General features: G+C 36.3%; 1 protein-coding gene across 3 annotated transcripts in view; it reads right to left on the reverse strand.

The window, feature by feature from the left end:
• Cep290 (Centrosomal protein 290kDa) overlaps positions 1-17,808 on the reverse strand; it is a 242,003-nt gene extending 224,195 nt beyond the window's left edge. For 2 of the 3 annotated variants that reach the window (XM_081756433.1, XM_081756431.1), the window contains exons 1-5: positions 17,704-17,808; positions 12,951-13,172; positions 6,131-6,278; positions 2,791-2,909; positions 87-293 (exon numbers count right to left, since the gene is read on the reverse strand). In XM_081756433.1, the coding sequence (XP_081612559.1) occupies positions 87-293; positions 2,791-2,909; positions 6,131-6,278; positions 12,951-13,130 (654 nt within the window). In that variant the 5' untranslated portion in view covers positions 13,131-13,172; positions 17,704-17,808. Of the gene's footprint in view, positions 1-86; positions 294-2,790; positions 2,910-6,130; positions 6,279-12,950; positions 13,173-17,239; positions 17,611-17,703 lie in introns of those variants that run through there. The other variant, XM_081756432.1, reaches the window with a different exon arrangement.
• Between the last annotated feature and the right edge of the window lie 401 nt (positions 17,809-18,209).

An 18,209-nucleotide genomic window follows, 5' to 3' on the forward strand; every position in this document is an offset into this window, starting at 1 on the left:
CATACAGGAAACAATATTGGCTCTTTTATACAAATTACTGCGTTAAAATGTAAACATTAATGTATTCTCCTTAAAAATATACTTACTTCAATATCTGCTAGCAACCGTGAGATCTGCTGATTTTTCTGTCTCGTTAGCTCGGCCATTTCTTTTTGATGCTGTGCTTCTACTTCCAGAGACTCTTGTCGCTGCAGCAGCGCCTGTCGTTGGTCACTCGCTTCATTCTGGAGGGCAATTAATTCCCTCTGAATCTCCGTTTTCTCTCGCTCCAACGTGGCAACCTGCGCTGCCAGCTAAATAAAAATTACAGACACACACATTACATTATTTCTCCTAAGAATCAGAAGTGATATCTAAAATTAAAACACAACATGCAAAATAATTATTAAGCCTCTTTGTAATAGATGATGATGAGGATGATTACTGATGATGGTGATGATGAGGAGCAGGGGAGCCCATATCAAAGACTGGGTCTGTGGTAGAGCGTTCAGCTCTGGTGCGTCAAGTACCCAGTTCGATCCCCGCTCATACCATACGAACTTTGTGGTGGACAAACACCGTGTGCGTGGGCTTCCTCCGGGTTTTCCCGTTTTCTTCCACTTTCTTCATTCCACCATTTCATTCATTATTCATCATCACCGTCTCCTTTAGCCTAACCGGCATAATCGTGGGACGTAAAACTCAAAAGATTTAATTTCATTTCAAACACTTAGCACCTACTGAAGAATTGATGTGATATGATGTCGGTCATTTTCCTCATTTCTCATACATGATTTAGAGAGGTGCAAGTCAAAATTTGAAAAAAATATGTTTGAAAAATATTTGAAATGACGAAAAGACATGTATCTTTTCAGGAATCAATATTTAAGAAAATGTAGACTTTACCAACTGCTTGCGTTTGAAGAGGTAGATCATTTCTAATATCTGAGAAGTATTTCCTCATTTCTCATACATGATTTAGAGAGGTGCAAGTCAAAATTTGAAAAAAATATGTTTGAAAAATATTTGAAATCACGAAAAGACATGTATCTTTTCAGGAATCAATATTTAAGAAAATGTAGACTTTACCAACTGCTTGCGTTTGAAGAGGTAGATCATTTCTAATATCTGAGAAGTATTTTGATACTGCACCAAAGAGATCAAGTCAAGAATTACCGTAGCCAAAGAGGCATTCAACAAGACAAGATCACTCCTAAATAGGAGTCTTAACACTGGACTAAAGAAGAAGCTTAAGTGCTATACACGGAATATTGGTATGTATGGTTCGGAAGCTTGAACATTACATAAGTTAAAGAAGAAATACTTAGAAAGCTTCGGAACGTGGTGTTGGAGAAAGGTAGAAAAGAAAAAAATGGATGGACATAGTAACAAACAAAGATGGTTTAAAATGAGTAGGAGAAAAGAGGATCCTTTTAGGCAGCGTCTTTCGTAGAAAGGCCAACTGGATTTCACCTATCTTGCGAAAAAATCATCTTCCTCGTAACATCATAGGGAGAAAGATGGAAGATAAGCGAGAAGTAGAAAGAAGAACTATATTGACAATTTGACGGGGGAGCGGTGGCTCAGTGGTAGAGCGTTCACCTCCGGTGTTTGGGGTCCTTGGTTCGATCCTAGCTCGCGCCGTGTGAACTTTGTGGTGGACAAACACCGTGCTCGTGGGTTTTCTCGGGATTCTCCCGTTTGCTCCCACTTTCTTAATTTCACCATTTCATTCACTTCTCACTATCACCGTCTCCTTTAGCCTAACCGGCATAACCGTGGGACGTAAAACTTAAACATTTCATTTCATTTTCATGATTTGAATCGAGAAACTTGGAAGAAACATTTCCAGACCTGAATCTAAGAAGGAAAAAAAACTTATTAGTAAGCTCCCTCGTGGCTAAACGGTTAGCGTAAGCGTCTTTGACATGGGAGATCCGGCTTCGATTCCCGGCGAGAGCTCATGTGATTCGGATTCCACGTTAAGCAGTAGGTCCATATCTCACATAGCCTTGCTGCTGGAAGGGACGCAAAACTAAAAATCAAGATTAAGATTAAACCTTATTAGTTCTAGGACTTGCCAACAAGCTTTATTCTGAATAATAATAATAATAATAATAATAATAATAATAATAATAATAATAATAATAATAATAATAATAATAATAAAGAATAAACAAAACTGAAAGACTGATGATAGACAATAATAGAAAATACTTATAATATACAGGGTGTCTGAAACGAAACGTTCTAATTTGAATTCTGTAATACAACACGTATTCGATACATAAGGACGATTCATACAGCACTGGATACACAAAGTTTGAAAGTCTTGTTTGTCCAATAACACTGTTTCTACATGAGCACCACGATGGCACGGAGGATGTCTAATCAATACCGAATTTCTTTCCAGGTACCCTTTAGCATCTGTGACGTAACTGCCTCAATCCCATGGCCACCCCAGTCGCCTGACATTACTTACCTGGATTTCTTCCTGTAGGGGTATGTTAAGGACAGGGTGTACTCTGGCAAAGTGACAACTCTGGAACAGCTTTATGAGAGGATTAGAGCTGCCATTGAGATAGTTACGCTACAGATGTTAAAAGGTACCAGGAAAGAAATCGAGTATCGATTAGACGACCTCTGTGTCACTTGTAGGGCTCATGTAGAAATAGTGTGATGGCACAAACAAAACTTCAAAACTTTGTGTAGCCATTGCTGTATGAATCTTCCTTATATATCGAATACATGATGTATTAGTCATTTCAAATTAGGGTCCTTGTATTTTAAAACAAGAAAAAACATATTTACCTTTTCCAGTTCTCGTTTATCCTCAAGCAATTCCCGTTCACGTGCTTGAACTTCATTTGTTAGCTGTTCATTTTGAATTTCTAGTCTTACTATCTGCTGCTGCAAATCTGGTGTATCTACTACATGTAAAAAACGAACGAAAAGTTAAGAATTTTGTTAGCTTCATATAGAGTATATACATTATTACGAGGGTAGGTCAAAACTTATCTGCAATGTAGCTATAACTCTTCTCACATTGTTCATACTGATCTCCTTCGCTTATTTTATTGTTATATTGTTATGGGCATGCGATGAAAGTTTGATCTTAATTCCTCCATTTGTCTTCCTTTTGTTGCAGATAGATCATGGCCGTACCATTAAAAGTTTGCACCAAAGAGAAACAACGAACAGTGGTCAGAAGGTGTACCAGGGGCCGCAATCCATCAAAGACTTTCAGCACAATACGGCAACAGTGTCTTGTCGCAACAGAATGTCTACGAATGGATTGAAAAATTCAAAAATGGTCGCACGAGGAAGGAGTCCGATGACCATCTACGGCCACAAATGATGATAACATTGAACGGGCACGTAACATGGTTCTGTTAGACAGACTATTGACTATTGATGATGTGGCACAACGTCTGGAAATTAGTCATGGTTCCTGATACACCTCCCGACCACAAAAACTGGATCACTGCCCCGTGTTCCTCTTTGGTGCAACCTTCTACTGGAGCGGCCATGATCTATCTGCAATAAAAGGAAGACAAATGGAGGAATTATGGCAAACTTTCAGAGCATGACCACAACAGCATAACAATAAAATAAACAACGAAATCAGTATGAACAATATAAGAAAAGTTATAGTTACGTTGCGGATAATTTTTTACTTACCCTCGTATTGCTATAACAACCGACTATCCATTGCCGATATACACAGGGTCTTCCCAGAAACAACACCAAACAACTTTGGAAAATGAATTCTTACACGCATAGATGAAAAAATTATAGACCATCCATCATTAATGCATAAATGTGCCATGTCGGAGTGATATACCCGGCTGAAAATTGGTCGGGACGATACAAAAAATGAAATGAAATGAACCAGTGACCCCAAGCACTGGAGATGAACGCTCTACCACTGAGCCACCGCGCCCCCCAACCGGAACGATACAATAAATGGTTGTAACTCACAAGGGCGAAATGCTGGATCGAAGTTGGATTAAGAACATAATGCTTACCTTGGGCTTAGATTCCATTAAATGCATCAAAGGAACAGGGATGGGAACGTGGTTAGCCTTGAAGTATACAAGGAAAATTACTAGGATATTTTACTAACAAATGTTGATAAATCTGATAACTGGACTGAACACTGATATACTTTCCATATCCAGTAGTTCACTACTGGACTCTAGGCTCAAAATAATCACTATATATATATATATATATATATTTTTACCCGACTTTCATCTATTCTCGAGTCATGGCTCGTTTTATATCGTTCCCACCAATCGTAAAATTTCGAAATGACGTGTGTTTGTGCATCGGAATTAATTTTCTAAAGTTCCTTGGCGTTGGTTCCGAATACCCTGTATATGCATAACACTGGTTCTTTTCACTCCTTTTAGTCGTTCCAGCTAGTCTCGTGGGTAATACGTGTCTTTAGTGCAAGAGGTTCCGGCTTCGATTCTCAGTGGGAGATCACAAGAAGTTTAATTTTACAATCATTAACTGTCATTAATCATTTGTCTCCTTTATCTTAAGGGCATAACGGGACATTAAACTAAAAAATACACACACACACACACACACACACATATATATATATATATATATATATATATATATATATATATATATATATATATATATATATATATATATATATATATATATTCCTCTCTCTCTCTTTCTGTGACATGAAAAAAAAAAATTACAGAACTCTTTTTGTGCACATTTCACTAAAAATAAATGTTAGTTGTGAAATATGCACATAAAGAGTTCTATAAAATTATTTTTTTCGTGTGTCGCAGAAAGGGAGAGAAATATATATATATATATATATATATATATATATATTAGTTTAACGCCCCGTTATGCCCTTTAGGCTAAAGGAGACAAATGATTAATGACAGTGAATGATTGTTTTACATATTCAGATACGAATAAATCTGGCTTCAGATTAATATACCCTGCTTTAGAGTTTAGATATGAATATAACCTGCTTTAAAGTTCAGATATAAATATACCCTGCTTTAGAATTTAGATAGGAATATACTCTGCTTTAGCGTTTAGATATGAATATACCAAGCAACATTAACAGTTCCCTTACGGTTGTTAGCATTAGTAAGCTCGAATTTGAATCTTGGTGGAAAATCTTAAAAAAAAAAAAAAAAAAAAAAAAAAAAAAAAAAAAAAAAAAAAAACTATCTGGCATCATGTGGGTTTTTTCGGGTTTTCTTTTTCTTCGTTTTGGGAAAAACCCTGGATTCCTTATGACGAAAATGAGTGTCGAAAAGTAATATCCAATAATGATGAGCAAAAATAAGACTAAAACTTGGTCTTGCATGTCGAGACCTGCTGTTTCGGTCTTGCATATGTAGACCTTGTCTGCAAGACCAAAACCGATTTTGCTTATTATTAATAGTGACGAGCAAAACAAGCCCACGATTCTTATGGTCTTAATCTTTCTGAAGGAAGAGCGGTCTTTGTCTTGCATGCAAAAACAAGACTGAGACTATCTATAGAATCGTCTCTCGAATTTTTTGGTCTTTTTTGGAATCACTCTATATTCAGAATAACGTGGAAACAAACTGTCCAAGGTAGTGTTAAAATTCCCTTCTGGAAAGGTTTTTCACGAACATTGACGGTGTGTGTATAAAAGCTATTTTCTAAAAATCAAATAATAACCCTACAATATGATGAGAAAAGGAAAAGTCACGTTTAAATGAATCAGTGTGCTGAAAATCAGAAATTCAGACCTGTCGGAAAGTCTCGATCACACGGGGCTTGACAATTGTACTGCAATATAGTACTTTGATTTACATTTTCAGCATTTCAAGAATCAGTAGACACCCTGTATTTACTATGGGCAGATTAAATTCCACGCAGTTTTAAAGCTAGACTGAGCTAATCTCTCATTCTTGCAAGTTGTGCACCTGTAAATGGTTATCCAGTCATTAATACATATATATTTGGGTTGTGAGAATTTAGCAAGAAGCCGTACCTACCGAGGAAGAAGAGTGTTACCATTGGAACTGTTTACGACTAAGTTCAAGACGACGTATTCAAGGTTAAATTAGTTTATTAATATGTAATATAGTGTATTTACATGTAATGCAATTACTAACAGTCGCCTACTTACTGGAACCAACTTGACTCGCACGTCTTCTGACTTCCCCAAGCTGTGCCTTCAGATCTTCATTCTCTTCTATAAGAGCACGTTGCCTATGGGCTTCTTCTTCGCCCTGTCGAGTGGCCATATCGTCAAGTTCTGTTAGCAGTGATTCAACCTAGGAGAAAAACAAAAATACAATACAACCGAATGCAACAAGCGCCATTTCATTTGCAAACTGTATACACCTAGCTGGAGCTTCTTTGTGCCTATAATGGTTTGCGTACGCGTCTTCGGTGCGGGAGACCCGGGTTCGAATCACCGTGGAGCATAGGCGCAAATCTGTCTTCAACATTGGGGGGGACGGGTAAGACGTTTCCATATTATATATATATCTATATATATATATACAGTAGAGCGTCGATTATCCGGACGTCGGTCAACCGAACGACCGCTTAACCGAACTGTGTACTCGCTCGCACCTATTTCAACAATCAGTACACTTCTGTCGGTTTGGCACTGGCTGTCGAAGTAGCGGCAGTATCAAAGCTGTTCACAGCAACAGCTGCGCCAGCTTAGAGTTGAGGCGTGCCGCTCCGCGCAGTTTGAAGGATTGCGCGCCCCCAAGAAGAGCTTCTCACGGTGCATGCAAACAGTACAGTACTTCTTTTTGGCAAATAAACATGTACAGTTCGATTATCCGAACAAACCAGTTTTCCGAACACCCATATATATATATATATATATACACAAGCGATGTTTAAAATATTTATGAAGTTGAAAAACAATGCTGTGAAGGATCAGGGGAGCAGAATTGTCTTCAGTGACGTATGTAGGAGGCTATCGGGCTCATTCTCCCCTCGAAATAATTTGTTAGTTTTACGCATTCCACGTACAACAATAATCCTTCTTACCATTTCTAAGAATGTCATTGACTTTCCATTTTCTTATGCTTTTTGTTCAGAAATAATACTGTATTTATCAAATTTCATTCCATGTAAGAACTGCGTCCTTAATGGTTCTTTCTGTCATCCTTTCTATTTTTCTGTTTCTTTTTCTTGACGTTACTACTTTCATTTCGCCTATCATAGTTTATCGACCGTTGTCAGTTGTGATTCAAGTTGGCCGTCATCAGAAACACCAAAACTAAGAGGAGTTGATAAGCGAAACTAGTGTTCCACACCAACATGCTCGGATATCAACATGACAGAACTTTAGTTATTATAACAAAGGAACAATTATATCGTTTAGTTATTTTTAAAAGAAGGAAATGTTAGAATTAAAGAAAATCAAAACGGGGGAATAATTAGCCCGGGAAATTAGGACGGCCAAGAGGATGCTTTCTTTTTCTTGTATGAATAGAATAAAGGGTTAGATTGACTTCTAAATTTTTGCATCATATCATATAGGATTTATCGATCTGTAATTCTTGCCATTATAACTTCAATTTATGCATAATTAAAATATATTTAATTCTCAAACTCAGGTGGGCAATTGCCCACTTCCTTCCTTGTGTTGGGTATAGCCCTCGAAAGAAAATCCTAAATACGCCATTGGTTGTTTTCAACATTGGAAGGTGGGCAGATTTGAGGTTTATTCTAGATAAGGGAGATGAAACTCATATTACGGTAGATGAATCTGATCAACTATTGTAGAGTATATTATATATTAGGTGATGTAGATGAAGTAGTAGTACATATCAGTATTACAAATCACTGCCGTGAAAGCATTCTGAAATCTGAATACATGCATATTTATAATTGGTATGTTTCTAATTAGGCATCCACAAAGATCCACGTTAAAATTGTTTTATAGTAATATAATAATATAAATGACGACTTCCCCAAAACTATGAAGAAAGAATATCAATTATGTATGACGCAACAATACTCTTTGAGCAAAATGATTATAATCTCAATAACATTACAGGAATCGTTTCAGAAATCTGACGCATGTCATACTCTTTACTTAACAGATGTAATCTTAAGATTATAGAGAAAAGTATTCCAGCAATTGAATTCTTTTCTTTGCTTACGAAACATCCTCTCTCAAAAGAAAAATTGGGACACGCGGAAATACGTAGGAACAAACCATGGTTCGAACTAGCAGAGAAGAGAAAACAGGCAAAATTACGTTGGCTACAAAACCCGAATGAAATAACTACACAAAATTTCGTAGACATCAGGCGAGGAACTTCCAAAACTTTTAGAACAAAGAAACGTGATATTTTGAAAGCTAAAATTTAGGAACTTGAAGATAATAGTAAAAATAAAAACATTCGGGACATGTATAAAGGGATCAACGAATTTAAAAAAGGCTATTAACCTCGTTCTTATATATGAAAGAAAGCTGATGGAACAGTTCTCACTGATACAGATAGCATTTTAAATCGATGGAAAGATTTCTTTGACGATTTGCTGAACACGCAGCCAAAAATTAATGTGCGTGGAGAAAGGAACATACACACCGCAGAACCATATGTTCCAGAACCCAATCGAATAGAAGTAAAAATCGCTATAAAGAAATTAAAGAAACACAAATCTCCGGGTGTAAACGAAATTCCGGCTGAGTTAATTTTAGCTGGAGGCGAAAAATTGTGGAACAAGGTACACAAACTCATTCTCCTTATCTACAACAAGGAAGAATTGCCACAAGAGTGGAAAGAATCATTGTTCGAATCCACAAGAAAGGCGACAAAACCGACTTATCGAGGCATCTCTCTTCTGTCAACATCCTATAAAATCCTTTCAAACATTCTATTAGCAAGATTGACCCCATACGCAGATGAAATTTTTGGAGATTATTAGTGTGGATTTAGACGAAATCGATCAACTATCGACCAAATATTTACCATTCGCCAAATACTCGAAAACAAGCGGGAATACAGTAGTCCGGTACATCAACTATTTATTGATTTTAGAAAGGCTTATAACTCGGTTAGGAGAGAAACATTGTATAACGTTCTTTCAGCATTTGGAATACCGAAAAAGCTAACTAGATCAATTAAGGCATGTTTAAATGAATCTCAAAGTAAAGTCCGGGTAGGAAAATTTTTGGCCACGAGCTTTCACGTTAAGAATGGCTTGAAACAAGAAGATGCGTTGTCGCCATTATTATTCAACTTTGTCCTGGAATACGCTATAAGGAAAATCAAAGATAGCAACCAGGGCCTAGAGCTGAACGGTGTTCACCAGGTTATGCGTACGCTGATTATGTAAATTTAGTAGGGGATGATAGGAGAAAAATAGAAAGAAATGCAGAGGTCTTATTAGATGCGCTTGCATGGACATGGGTTTAGAAGTAAATGCAGAGAAAACTAAATACATGGAAGTGCGTCGGGACCATAATACGGCAAATTATGTATGTGTTAAAATATTAAATAATACTTTTGATAAAGTGGATACTTTCAAATATTAGGATCAATATTAACAGACGAAAATCATATTCACGAAGAAATTAAATGTCGACTAAAAACAGGGAATTCGTGTTATTATTCAGTTCAAAACCTCTTGTTGTCGCGAATTCTGTCGAGGGATTTGAAGCTTAAAATGTATAAAACGATAATCATACCTGTTGTTCTGTATGGTTTCGAAACATGGTCGCTTACTGAGTGCAGAGCATAGACTGAAAGTATTTGAGAACAAGATCCCGAGAGAAATATTCGGACCAAGAGGAACGGGAATGGGGAATGGTGGAAACTTCATAACGACGAACTACGTAAATTATACGGCTTACCAAACCTGTAAGACCAATCGGAAAACGACTATTAAGAAGACCTAGGCGCAGATGGGAAGACAATATTAAGATGGATCTCGCAGAGATAGGAATACAAAGTAGAAACTGGATCCAGTTGGCTAAGAATAGAAGTCAGTGGAGAGCTTTTGTGAACGCGGCATTGAACCTCCGGGTTCCATAGGCTATAGAGTTAGTTAGCTTACGAAGCATGAGTAGATGCCTAGGCTGATACTACAAATAGATTAAATGCGCATTTACTGAAAAGATGGGTTCTATTGACATTGGATAGTCTATATACTCTTCGTGTGCTAGGGCCTAGGGGAAAGGAGGAGATAAGATTTCATATCAGGTTACGTCACGCACAGTCGCACGCCTTCATTTTCATTAAAAATGGAAAAGCCAAGAGAAACAAATTTCATCTCACATTCCTTTGTGGCAGTCGGACACAACTCATCACAGTTATCTGCAAAAAGCACTTTTCAAATCGGATTATTGGAAGAGCCTCCAGTTCCAATGTTGGGGGGGACATGTCTCCCCATTTCCCCGGAATTTGTGCCCGTACCTACAGCTGAGACAACTTTCCAGCATGAGGAGAGGGGCATATCCTCCTCTGGCATTTATTGCAATTTGTCCCCAAATAGTTGAAGTGGAATTAATACATATTGATGAGACTACTAAACTCACTACAGCACGAAGTTCAGTTTGAAATACTACAGAATACGATTCTTTAAAAAAAAATAATGGAAAAGCCAAGAGAAATCAATTTCATCTTACATTCCTTTGGGGCAGTCGGACACAAATCATGACACTTATCCGAAAAAGCACTTTTTAAATCAGATTATTGGGGGGGACATGTCCCCCTCGTCCCCCCCGGGATTTGCGCCAGTGCCGTGGAGCTCAAGTGGTTCGGATCCCAGGTCAATCTGTAGGTCCACGTCTCATAGAGCCTGGACCAACACGTCTCATAGAACCTGGACCAAAATCCAATTCAATCAAACAAATATTATAAATGTACATGTAAGCTAATATCAAAATACTGTACCCAGTGCTCGAATTACTGACGAAATCCGGGGGATAATCCCTTTCTGAAGAGACAAAAATATTGGTGGGAATGTCATATGGCGGGTACTGAAAAAAATTCTTCTTAAGATGATGGCTGTGAGTGTAACCTATCTCACTGGCAAATAACGAATATAACATTACTTTTATGTGATTAGTGTGTTAGTAATATTAGTGAAGATATTCAACCGATTTCCAAACACGATACGCCCGTTTCCGTGCACCTAAATAATACTCCTTGTACTAACGCCTCAGTGTTGACATAACTAATACTATATTGCAATTGATAATACGTGTCTTTTCTGACAGTTCGCTGCGTGCACGTAGTGCTCAATACTATGTTGCCAATTTTTGCGTCAGGTATTGAAACAGGAAATTATTCACTGCACGTAAATACCAGTTTTATAAAATTAAATGACACAAAAGAGAACTAAAAAGAATGCTCTCAATAACCAACAGGTCCACTACTCATGTTGACATCCGACTCAAACAATGTGCATTGGTTTATATTCAAATTGGTAACGTGCAGGAAGCGTGGAATGTTTACCATTGCAGAGCACGGGAAATGACCCACTATATTTGCTGAAGGACGTGCTATTTTCATAGAAACAGTTCTTCTTGCGTGATTTTTAACGGGCAGGAAGGAAAAAAGAGAGGAAAGCAACTTTCAGAGAGGACAAGTTGTATCAAATAGACTTTAACATCGCCAAGATGCCGCCAAAGAAAGAAAGAAAGAAAAAAAAAAACAATTTACAGAAAAGATGTAAAGACTTGGAATTTTATGTACGACTCATCGATGGGCAAACCCCGAAGGAATCTATTTCGGCTCCACCAACAGATAATAAGTAATCACAGCTTCCAGACATTTTTAGTGAATTACAAGAAGTTAAAATAGTTATTTATCCTTCGTTCTGACATTGAAAAGCTTAATAAAACAGCGTCTTTCCACGAACAGTAGATAGACAATCTTCATGAATATAGTAAGCGCAATTGTCAGGTATTACATAGTATTCCTGCACGTCCCAGTGAATACCCAAAGAAATTGTTTTCCTCGAAGCTGAAGGTGTTGATAAAATAGGAACATCTGGATAGATGTAGAATCGGATTGCCAGCATGAGTCAGAAACGAACTACAGCTGAAATAGAACAGGAGATACATAATCCTATTCTTGTAAAATTAACCTCTTACAGATACCAACCAGGTGTGGAGACACAAACGACAACTTAAGAGCACGAGAATTCTTATTAACAGTTATTATTAACACAGAAGATACAAATAGTTACATCATAATATTTTATATATATACAGCGTGGCCCGGAAGTGGGCGTACCCCTAATTGGTGTTTTCTGACGGTTTTAGGTTTTATTCTAATTTGTTTGGTAACATTGCTCGGCATTGTCTGGCAACATTGCTATCCATGTTCATTTGCTTTCAGCTGTTTTCCGTTGCAATTACCTCAATCAGACGTTTCCTGGCCGCTGGATTGGAAGAGGTTGTACATCTTCACCAGCTCCCTTTGCCTGGTTTCTAATAAGTCCCGATCTGACGACACCAGACAGTGATCTCTTGGGTTTCATAAAGCAACAAGTAAAAAACACTCGATATCACACAACTCAGGAATTACGAGCAGGTGTGGAATACGCCTTCACCCTCGTGACTCCGGAGTATCTCCGCAAAACATCTGCGAGAACTTGGCGCAGAATTCAGCTGTGTTACGACATGGATGGTGATCATACCGATGTTGTTGAATCTTAATACTTCAAGGTAACTGTGTGCAGACATTCTACCATAACTAACACCATACTGTTGAAACTAAAGAGGTGTACGCCCACTTCCAAACCACCCTGTATATATATTGGATTACGACTTTTATATTTTCTTACTGTTTTCTTCATACTCTGATTCTCTTTAGTTGAGTAACTATTTTAATTATTATATATTAATTAATTATTTTTTTCAATATTTATGGAAAATATTTAATGGTTACAAAGTCAGAAAACGCTGTAAATGTTACTTACTTACATATAACAAGGCACATAACAAGGCACCCACATACCTGCTCTCCCTTATGTTTTAAAACTTCTTGCGTCACTTGGAACAGAGCCTTCATGTGCTCGCTGTCAATGTTGGATTCGGGTTCATACCAAATCAACGACTCATAGAATTCATCTTTGTCCTGTTCGCTTAGATCCTCCGGTGACATTGAAAGAATCCTCTTCCAATCTAACTGAACCATTGTGCTTCAATGGTACAGTTACTCTAAGCAAGAAAGGAAAATCTGAAAGAAAGCAATAATTTAAAAGTAATATTGAATAAGTTACAAAATAAGAAATAAAATTATTTTTAATGATACAATAGGGTACATAAAGAGTCTGAAGCATACTCTACTGAAGCATTTAATTAGAAACAAATGAATGAATGAATGATAATTAATTAATTAATTAATTAATTAATTAATTAAGTAAGTAAGTAAGTAAGTAAGTAAGTAAGTAAGTAAGTAAGTAAGTAAGTAAGTAAGTGAGTAAGTAAGTAAGTAAGTAAGTAAGTAAGTAAGTAAGTAAGTAAGTAAGTAAGTAAGTAAGTGAGTAAGTAAGTAAGTAAGTAAGTAAGTAAGTAAGTAAGTAAGTAAGTAAGTGAGTGAGTGAGTGAGTGAGTGAGTGAGTAAGTGAGTAAGTAAGTAAGTAAGTAAGTAAGTAAGTAAGTAAGTAAGTGAGTGAGTGAGTGAGTGAGTGAGTGAGTTAGTTAGTTAGTTAGTTAGTTAGTTAGTTGAATAATTGGTTGGTTTGTTGGTTAGTCAATTAAATAGTTACAAAGGAACAAAGCATTTGGCATTTTTGAATGAACATGTATTTAGTTAAATGCCTTAGTTAAATAATCTATATTAATATAAGTGGATTTATTTCGTTATGTAATTGTTATTATCGTACACAATTTACAGAAAATTAACATCTTAATATCACAGCACACAAAGCAAACTAAAAAAAAACCACACACACATTGTCATCGAAAGTCATTTTTCATTTGATTTTTATTTATTTATTGTTCTGTTTAGGGCTGACGTTTCACTGCTATTTTTTTTTTTAAAAAAAAGCATGTATTACCTTTTATTTTGCCCAATGTGCTCATTTAAAATTTTGATTAAGCATAACTTGGGAACAAGGAGCCTGCACTCTATAATATTTCAGACGCTTATACAACAGGTCAAGGTCTACCACAATGCCAAGCTTGATCCCTATCGGGTGAGTTCGCTTAAACTGCTACATGCACAATTTTCAGCGAAAATCAAATAAAGGATGAAAATCAAAAGATAAAATAAAGGATGGAAATCAAAAATTAAAATAAAGGATGGAAATAAAAAATTAACATAAAGGGTGGAAATCAAAAATTAAAATAGCGAATCACACATTTTAAATTAATCCTAAAACTAATCAAAAGTACAACAAAACTGGCAACTTCGCATTTCTGATAATTAAATCTAGTCAACAATAAACAACCGACATTTTTGATTGAATTAAAGAAGTTTTATATAATAGAATTACGACAAAGTACCATTTAGATCTAACTCTAGAAAGACAGAAAACAACAGCTTCCTGGACAACTTTATTGGGATATTCTGAATAATATTCAAGATAAACCTCGTAATTATATTTAACAAATGGACCAGACGAGAAATTTTACTTTATTATAGACTAGTATTTGGCACGTCATTAACTCCATCAAAATTATTTCAAATACAGAAAAAAGAAACCTGTCACTGTTGGTGTGATAAAGGCATTGGCACGCTTAACCACCTAATTTTCAAATGTGATTTTGTTCAATCTACCAGGCCAAAATTGATTACCCAACTTTAACAAATTCATGGTTACTCTCTTCTCTCCTATAAATATATTCTGGCTAGTAGTAACTGGACTTCAATCAAGATTCTGATACAATTTTTACTGAATGCAGGATTAAATATATATATATATATATATATATATATATATATATATATATATATATATATAAAATCAATTATTATAAACAAAATATTTTCAATTCATTCTTTTTGAGGAAAGCTAGGATCCAGTCGCGACAAAAAAGAAAAAAAAAGTAACATCAAACGAAATATAATTCAACAAAATTAATAATGCTATTCTCCAAATTATCTTCTTTCAAAGAAATAATATAAAATCTTTATCTCCGCATACGTGGACTTTGAAGGCTGGTGCGTCTACCAACCACTGCTAACAGTGAAGAAGACATGACAAGGCAAAGATGTTGTTGGAAATGAGGCTACATGTCTACAGACACGTAATGTTACTGAATAATGGCAGATGCATATGTATTGAATATGTGTTTCTAGGTTATAAATCATGTTGGATTGCAATCGGATCAAGATGGATTAAGACTCAAACTATTTTTTATGTTCTCTCATGTAATTGAATCTCATTCTCTTATTATGTTGATGTGATTATGTGAGCAGTAGTCGTATCTCAATTAATAGAGGGTAATAAATATCTTTAGAGTAACGTAAATAGTGCGTTTATGTTTGGTTTGTACTGATGCTTAAGCCTAACTAAGCGAAGGAACGTACTTTCTTAAATGTTGAGGTACTCAGTTGTGAATATAAGTTAAGAATAATTGTGGCATAGTTTACACGTACATACGTTCTGCTTAGTTTTTTGGGGTTAACTGCTGCATCGCCCGATCAATTTTAGAAAATTTACCAGATGAATTGGAGAATTTATTTTGGTTTGTGAGGAAGAGTAAGTGAAAGTCAGATGAGGGGAATAGCTGAAGTTAAGAAAATATTTGTTGTTTTTGATGTTGTAATCGGCACTATATGTGGAGGCGGAAGGGACTATTTGGCGGAGAGGTACTCTTGTTACAATTTATGGGAAAGGTAGTGTGGAAATAGTGCGTAAATGATAAGATTGTCATATGTCATGTTTTGAGTTTTATCGAGTTGTACAAAAATAAGGAGTATCACTTGTTGAAATTGTGTGAAAGGCATGGTCTACTAAACAGACGGACAGTTTGTCGTAAGTGTAGAAATGAATTCAAAATACAGAAAAAAGCAACATCTAACAACACCCAATCGAATTTAACCTAATTTAGTATACTTTGGTACGTTTTTGGATGGCATTTAGTATCTTCCTCACAGGTGTGCAATAGATAAGCCATGCATTTCATGACATATAAAGCGTTTTTCCACTATCCTCATTTATGCGCGCCTGCTCCCTACGAACGTACCCTCTCGTTACGGCACGGGCCCCCTGCTGAGCTCCTGTTCTAACTCGGTTAAATAGCATTCGTGCTTTTACTAGCCACCTAGCACAAGTTGGCGTGCAGGTGTAGTTCTGGTGCACTACTAGTAATAATTGTCGAAAAATTTTAATTCTTTCACTAATTTACTTCTTGTCTCCTAAAAGATTTGCACTGGGCGACATGAAAATACCTCACTTGGCCACCAGATAATTGTTGAAAAATTACAATTCTTTTCCGACTTGCGTATAAATATGGTGTTTGGTTGTACGGAATAAGAACTGCAATGCAAAAGAACAAACCAACCTGTGCTAGGTGGCCACTAACAAGCACGAATACTATCCAACTGAGTCAGAGTAGGGCGAAGCCGGTGTGCCTGCGCAGTAGCGCGGGGGAACCTCCGAAGGAAGCAGAGTATTCGATTTTTTTACAGAAAGTATTCGATTTCACCTGTAAATCTAAAATGTGGTGCGCCAAAACTACACCAGCACCCAAGTCGGTTCGTGTTTTATGAACTAGTTTTTATGCCATACGTCTGCACTATATTTCGAACAGTAATCACTACCAAGTGAGCCTTGGTCACAAACTAGTATTTTGGGGGATAAACTAAATAATATTCACTTATTTTCAATTTTCGTTAGTCCAGTGATACAACAGTAACTCCTTGTTGTCTATCACAAACGAATATAGCCTGGGATTGAACTAGCTATCTCATTTTTCAGAGATAAGTGTTCTATAACTGGGCTACCGTGGCTCCAGTATTGAATACAGAAACGTAATAAAGTATCGATTGTTTAGTTTGTGCTACATTGATAGCCTACCCTAAGATATGTCGAAACCACATATTAGCTCCATATTTCTGTGCGAAAGTATAAATTTTACTCCCCCCCTCAAAAAAAATACGATCCATGTTCCGTTAAGTGGGTCCAAAACTACAGTGGACTCCTTAAGCTAACCTAACCTAACCTGACCTAAGCTAAGCTAACCTAACCTAATATAACGTTATATTATGTAACCAAACGAAAATCAATAGAAAGAAGTGGTGTCAAAGACACTGGACCCCCTTAACGGAACATTGACCAAAAATACAAAACTTACTCAGCTATTTTTAACGAATGCATTTCTTTTCTTTGTGTGCGTGTGTGTGTGTCTGACACGAATTCTAATCTCGGGTGCAGAATGTAGTCATTAAAGGCTAGTGTTGCATCTTATCTGGTTTAGGGAACAGCGAGTGTGCAGAGCCATACTAGCATTATACAAAATATCACTACAGGGCGCTTCTGGACCGCGAATAACACGAACTAAATCGTTGACAAATTAGGCAACATCAGAATATTCGCGTCTGTACTGATGCCTTAAACTCTACGCAATCCAGTATTTCCCAGAGTGGTTCCATCCGTTGCCGTTCTGCACATACACTGGATGTAGATCAATTGATAAATCACACGACAAACGATTTTTAACAACCTTGCACTAAAAGTATTTAGAATAATAAATTTATTTTTAAACAGAACAACTTCCCTACAACTAAACTGAAATGTATTATTTTGATTCTGCTTTACCTTTCAATTATAGAAACAAGACAAAGCTATTGTAAATATAAGTAAAAGTATTTTAAAGAATTGATACTCCATGTAAACAACCCTCACACTTGTAAACAAAACAACAATATTGCCAGTTCAAAGCATTTACAATTCTTCTTCTTCTTAGAAAGATTATTAACTGGATCTACAAATTACGCTCTCCCGAAAATGGGGATTTCCACTATTTTTTATTGATCCTAATTTAAGAGCAATGTGTTTAATAAATAAATATATATTTCTTTCGGTATAGATTTAATGTACGGATCCATGCATACATTCATGGCATATATTCTTTTTCAGTAAATCGACTCTTTAGGCCTTATGCAGAGTCCTTATGATACGTGGTTAGAGCTATACTAAAAAGTTCGACTAACATATGTTTCCTGCAAAAGTCAGTCCTTTAATATGATGCTAATCATACATCAAAACGACTCTGCATAAGATGATTTATACCTTAAATAATCATTTTTGGGATATGAATTTGT

Source organism: Thermobia domestica, chromosome 4, assembly GCF_964235325.1.
Source record: "Thermobia domestica chromosome 4, izTheDome1.hap1.1, whole genome shotgun sequence".
Classification (NCBI taxonomy): Eukaryota; Metazoa; Arthropoda; class Insecta; order Zygentoma; family Lepismatidae; genus Thermobia; species Thermobia domestica.